The sequence below is a fragment of the Octodon degus genome, unplaced genomic scaffold (assembly GCF_000260255.1).
Source record: "Octodon degus isolate 3935 unplaced genomic scaffold, OctDeg1.0 scaffold00021, whole genome shotgun sequence".
Taxonomy (NCBI): domain Eukaryota; kingdom Metazoa; phylum Chordata; class Mammalia; order Rodentia; family Octodontidae; genus Octodon; species Octodon degus.
The window spans coordinates 82,241-88,240 of NW_004524597.1; the positions used below are offsets into that span (position 1 = coordinate 82,241).

Below are 6,000 nucleotides of genomic sequence, written 5' to 3' on the forward strand. Positions count from 1 at the left end.
ACAATAAATAAAATGTAATAAATAAAAATAAATAAATAATTAAAAAAAAAAAAAGAACTTCCTTAAAAAAAAAAAATGTCACTCTTGTTTCATCTTAGGTGCCTTGTCCACATTTTGCGAGAGACATCAGTAAAATATTCAAAAATACGTCCTTTTCATGGTCAGTGTCAGCTAGATTTGTGTCGACATGAAGTTCGTTATGGCTGCTCAAGGGAAGATGAGTGCTTTTATGCCCATAGTCTTGTGGAACTGAAAGTTTGGACAATGCAAAGTGATACAGGTAGGTCCATGTGTACCTGAGAGCTGTGTCTCTGCCAGAGTAGCCAGGGTGATGGGCTCCTAATTTGGAGACCTGCCCTCTCATCAGCCATATGTGGCAACTCATGGCTTTTATCCTGAACTTTCAACTCTGTGGTCACCTTCTGCCTTCTGAGTTGCCTGTACTATGTGTGGTCTCATGTAATTAACTGTTGATACAGGTTCAGGTAGCTTGGTTTGGGGCAGGGGAGGGGTCATGGCTCAGAAGGCACAAAGAGATATATTTGCAATTCCATTTTGAAAAAATGTTATGTGGGCCCAGGGAGATAGCTCAGTAGAATAAGCACTTGCCTGGCAAGCTTATTAGAGTCCTGAGTTCAATCCCCGGTACTGCAAAAAAAAAAGTGTAACGTGCTGGCCATGGTTGGCACCTGCCCGCAATTCTAGCACTCTAGAGGCTAAGGCAATAGGATTAATGTGAATAGGAGGCCATCCTGGGCTTCATAGTGAGTTCAAGGGGAGCCTGAATGACATAGGAATACCCTGTTTCCCTTTCTTTTTGTACTGGGAATTGAACTCAGGGCCTTATGCCTGCCAGGCAGGCGCTGCAGACTCTGTCTCAAAACACCAAAAACAGTCATAATGTGATAGTCTTCCCTGGTGATGGATCAGGCTACCTGAGAGCAACTGGGGGTCCAGAGGGTTCTCCAAATCTGACTGCAGCCAGATTGGTGGGCTAGTGTTAGGTTTAGAATTCAAAAGAAGGCTTTTATATTTCCTAGGTATTTTACATGATGCTATTGCTCAAGAATCTAAACAGTACTGGCAAAATTTGGAGGCAAATGTACCAGGAACTCAGGTATTTCCTCTTGTGTACTTTCTGCATTGGGTGTCTTTCTGGAATTGCCTAATGGATGATGGTTAATGGCAGCTGCTGTTCATACTTACAGTTCAGTTACTTAATGTTTGTTCAGTTGAGTGATTCTTATGTGCATTTTATCATAAAGAAATTGGGCAACCCTTCATATCTGTAAACAATATAGGATTCTGTTTTCTCATTTAACTTAATTGGGAAAACAGTTGGTGTTTTGGGCTTTGAAGATTCCTGGTGTAAGAAAGACAGATTATGTTTGCTGTTTTGCTTCCCACCTGGCATAATTCGTTTGCACATTTTTCTTCCCCCACATCCTCTCAAAAAAACAAACAGTTCCAATTATCTCTTCCAAAGCTGACTTTTGTAAACTGAAATTTGGTATCTATAATCTGCTTTTATCATGTGCCTCCTATACATGAGGGGGGGTGAATTGGAGATCTAATCATCAGAGCAGAATGTAATGGTCAAGTCATTGATCCAGACAAAAACAGGAAATTGTATACTATTGTGAAGATAAAAGACATGATTTAATATTTTGTTTCCAGAAAACTTTTCTTGTTATAATTGATCTTTTAATTATTTAAGGTGCTTGGCAATCTAGTAATGCCTGGAACTCTTAATATGAAGATAAAATTTGTGTGCGCTCAGTGTCTGAGAAATGGTCAAGTCATTGAACCAGACCAAAACAGAAAGTATTGTAGTGCAAAAAAAGAAAAGCATTTGTAAGTATTTTGTATGTGTAGAAATAATGCCTACTTTATAATTATGTATCTCATAGGTATAAAATCATGTAAGAAAAGATTAGTCTTTGAAGAGAGAACAGTAGATAACCCAGGTATAACTACAAAACAAAAGGGAAGAGATTTTTTAGGATTTAGTAGTTAAGAATGCAGAAGTAGTGCTTTTCCTCTATTAATTTGTTTAGGATTCATAGGGGATGTCTGTAAATGTCAATAGGAAGTGAAATTATAGAATCATAAGGCATTTCTTTTAGAAATGTTGAGGGAAAAACTCTCTGGTCCTACAGGTACAGACTTTGTACCTTTCCCTTTATATTTTGCCTTTTGCCAGTGTCTCTTTGTTTTTTCTGAACTCCATTTTTCTTAGGTGGACCAAAGATCGTCGTGCGATGAGAGTGATGTCTCTTGAACGTATGAAGTGGATGAACATCCGTCCTCTCCCCACAAAGAAACAAATGCCTTTACAGTTTGATGTACATACGTAATTTTTAAGCCAATTTTTTTAAAAATTAGGCATTTCAAATCATTAGAAAGTAGTAGTAATTCACATTGAAACTCAAGCCCTTTAAATAATGCTCACCAGTAATAAGAAATTTTAATGGTTCCTCTTAAGTTTTCCTTCCCTTTAGTATGTATGATTCTGTAACCGTTTTCATATTTATTAGAATTTTATGAGTTACTTGGCAAAAGTAATCAGATAATGAAACTGAGGAAAAGTATGGGCATAATTTATTTTTTTCAAGTGAATTACCTTGGGAGGGAATGAGAATGTCATTTAATTTTGATTCCTCAGGTTTGATATCAAACCCAAGGCTTTCTATACTATGAATGTTGTTGGTGAGTTTGCCCTTAATGTATCTTGTTTGCAAGGGACATGAATGAGCCACAAGATTCTCAACATTGTAGGACTTCCTAAAAGTAACTCAGAAGACAGTGCTCGTTGCCAGAAGAACATGTTCCCCGAAACCACTTCTTGTGGTGGCATGTTTAATCTTGAATAGTGCCTTATGTCGCCTTGGAGATGCTTGTCCAAGCAGGCTGTTTGCATTGTCTGTGGCTTTCCTCTTCCCGTAAGAGAGGGTTTGGAGAAAGCTTAGAAGTATTTTTTGGTGTGATCTAAGAGACAAGTAGATCATCGGTAGGAAGTACACTTGCTGCCCACATGGAAGGATTATGCAGAGGATCTTTTGCTCAGAGCCTGGGGGTGATGGATGCAGAATCCTTTCATAAACGGAGCTGCCCTCTGATTTGTCATCACTCCAAGTACTTTGCAGTTTTATAAAATAGGCCGACAGGTTAGGTCAGTCCTTGTAAGGAGGCAGCAGGTTTGTGTTTTTTTCAAGATTGAGTCAGTTGCTTATGTAAGAGAGGAAAAAAGTTTCACAGGAACCGTGCTGTCTTGCGCTTTAAAAGATAAGGGAGATAATACATGTATGAAGGGCTTGGTTAGAGTGAGGAGTCCAGTTCATGAGACAGCTGCCTTGCACTACTGATGGTTCTTTAGTTTGTAATGCACTATAACACCGTGCTCTTTCTTCCACTTTCATACTAGGTATTGCTGAGGGCCCTTTCTCTGGAAATAATATTGTGTGTGGAAAGTGTAGTGAGCTAGAGAGAGAATGGGCTTCAGATTTGGTCACAGGGCCCTAGTTGAGTTCCTCAGCCTCAGTTTGCTCATCTCTGAATGGAAGTGATCAGGTCTTAGGGATGATTATACATGATGGTACTCTGAGGCCAGCTCAATGCACTGCCTTCTCCTTTATACTTCTTATTACTGAACTTTGAAAGATTATGGTAAATGTTGCCTTAGTCATACAACGCAGTGCCTGTGGAGTTTGCCTTGGGAAAGAACACAACCAAGTCTGTGACAGACTGTTGCACTGGCTGCTGGCTTCATGCTGGCAATTTTCAGGGTGGGGTTGCTGTCCTTGGTCCAAGAGAGCGAAAGTGCACTGATGAGGGATGATTGATTTAGACTTGTGCAAAGACAGATGCTAAGCGTTTAATGTCACGTAACTAAGTAGGATATAGGGCCAGCTCCTGTTGAAATACAAATTATGATAAGCTGATAATTAGTTGTGCCTGGATTTGTGCTGTGTAAAGACAAGTAGATTGCTAATGCTCAAGAATAAATTCTCTTAGTAAGGTGGTCTTTTTGGTTCTGGACAGCCATCGTTCTTAGAGAGGTCTGTCGTCTGCTGATAACCGCTGCTTTATTCTTTTGCCAGTATCGCCGTATTTCTTTTGTTAAATAAACAGATTACCAGAGGAGGTATTATTTAAAAGCTCTGTAGCTCCGTGGCCTGGTTAGTGTAATAATTGTGTTCAGAGAATGCCTGTCTTGTAGTTTGTGACCAAAGTTAGCTACTGGGGTTGGTTATCAATAAGTTAAGCTCCTGAAATACACTGGTGCTATTGTATAACCTGAGCAGACTGCAGCTTCTTCACTGCTCCCCAAGTAATAGTGGGTGGGACAGGAGCAGCACGAATGTCATTGCAGGAGAGAAGGAGCTATCAGATGGAGAAGACCAGAGATTTTTATTCCAAGGATTAAATGTTCTGCATATGTGAGCTTGTCAACATTTTTTTATGCTCCACTTCTACCTACTTCATTCTTTTTAAAGTTTTCTTTTGAAAATTTTTGAGATAGAAATGTTTATTAAATCATCCCAAATACTTTGGGCTTACAATCACTTTGGATAAATGCAAATTAATCTTTTAAAAAAATTTTATTGCTAGGCATTAATTAACACTGATAATAAGGCCTATTTTGCTTAAATGTAAAAACTAATTTTACAAAGTGTGTTCTGACGTAAAGCATGTTTTCTTTCTTTCTTATTTTAACATACAGCTGTGCAACCATATTGCCTCTGGGAAAAAATGTCAGTATGTTGGGAACTGTTCCTTTGCTCATAGTCCTGAGGAACGAGAAGTGTGGACTTACATGAAGGATAATGGAAGTAAGTCTGTATACTCTGTGTCCTTAATGTCTGAGAAGTCCAGCTCTCTTGAAAGTCCTTTTTCTCTATAAAGATGCCAACTTTGGGCTGGGGAGACAGCTCAGTAGAATAGACGCTTGCCTGGAAAGCGCAAGGTCCTGAGTTCAATCCCCGGTACTGCCAAAAAAAAAAAAAAAAAAAAAGATGCCAGCTTCCTGTAAACACAGAAAACAATTTTCGTTCTAACAGTCACAACCTGTTTCCTCAGTAACTGTTGTTGGCAGTGGCACAGAAATGTGCCCAAGCCTTGGTGCGCTGGAATCTGATTTCTGGCATTTTTGGTTAGACTGGCTTGCAGTACAAATGTATAGGTCTGCCTCTTCGCGGCCATAGAGAAAAATGATCTGAGGAAGTTCATTTTCTCCCTGAGTCTTTAAACCATGTGGTCCCCTCCTGTTGTGATGAGTCACTCTCTGACCAACCTGGTAGAGGGAGGGTTTCTTCAGGGAATCCTTCCTTGTAGAACAAAGCCAGACTCAGAGGCCCAGGGAGAAAATGTCTCAAGTTTATTGTGGAGCCTTTGAAAGGAGTGTTAGACCACCTTTCATTTTTTAAAATTTTTTATTTGTTACCAGGTCTACAGGGTCTCACTCACACAGATCGGACTCGTAGTGATTCTCCTGTTTTCAGCCTCCCAAGCAATGGGATTACAGGCGCACACCAGCACACCCAGTCTGTCTCCACTGTCTCAGTGTACCCTGGGACAGGGCTGGCACAGCACACCAGGGATCGAACCCCTGTCCCTGCGTCTGCCTAAGTAGGCACTTTAAACCATTGAGCTATCTGGCCGGACTTCACCTTTCACTTTTGACCATAAAATACTTTACTACATGGATGATTATGTAAACTAGTGGAATGTATGAGTACTGCCTGCAGTCTGGATTGTAAAGATAAGCCAGATTTCAGGGTCTCACCTGCCCTGTGACTTGTGTGGAAGGGACTCCCTCTAGCTGTCTTTTGTAGTACAGGGACTATACTGGTTCCTCCTAAGGATCTCCATCTTTAGCAGAACCTGCTACTGCTGGTCTTAAGGGAAAAGAATTTCTAATTTATTGCTAATCTGAGCCTAATGACCTACTGTTTGAAACATTCAAGAAGACAAGCAGCACACATTTTTTTTTATTTTTTT

General features: G+C 40.0%; 1 protein-coding gene across 1 annotated transcript in view; it reads left to right on the forward strand.

Moving 5' to 3' along the window:
• Nucleotides 1-6,000, forward strand: part of Zc3h7a (zinc finger CCCH-type containing 7A) — a 37,399-nt gene that overhangs the window by 24,126 nt on the left and 7,273 nt on the right. Inside the window, exons 16-20 of the mRNA XM_004627748.2 lie at nucleotides 99-280; nucleotides 1,041-1,117; nucleotides 1,718-1,854; nucleotides 2,240-2,345; nucleotides 4,724-4,832. Of these exons, the coding sequence (XP_004627805.1) occupies nucleotides 99-280; nucleotides 1,041-1,117; nucleotides 1,718-1,854; nucleotides 2,240-2,345; nucleotides 4,724-4,832 (611 nt within the window). The remainder of the gene's footprint in view (nucleotides 1-98; nucleotides 281-1,040; nucleotides 1,118-1,717; nucleotides 1,855-2,239; nucleotides 2,346-4,723; nucleotides 4,833-6,000) is intronic.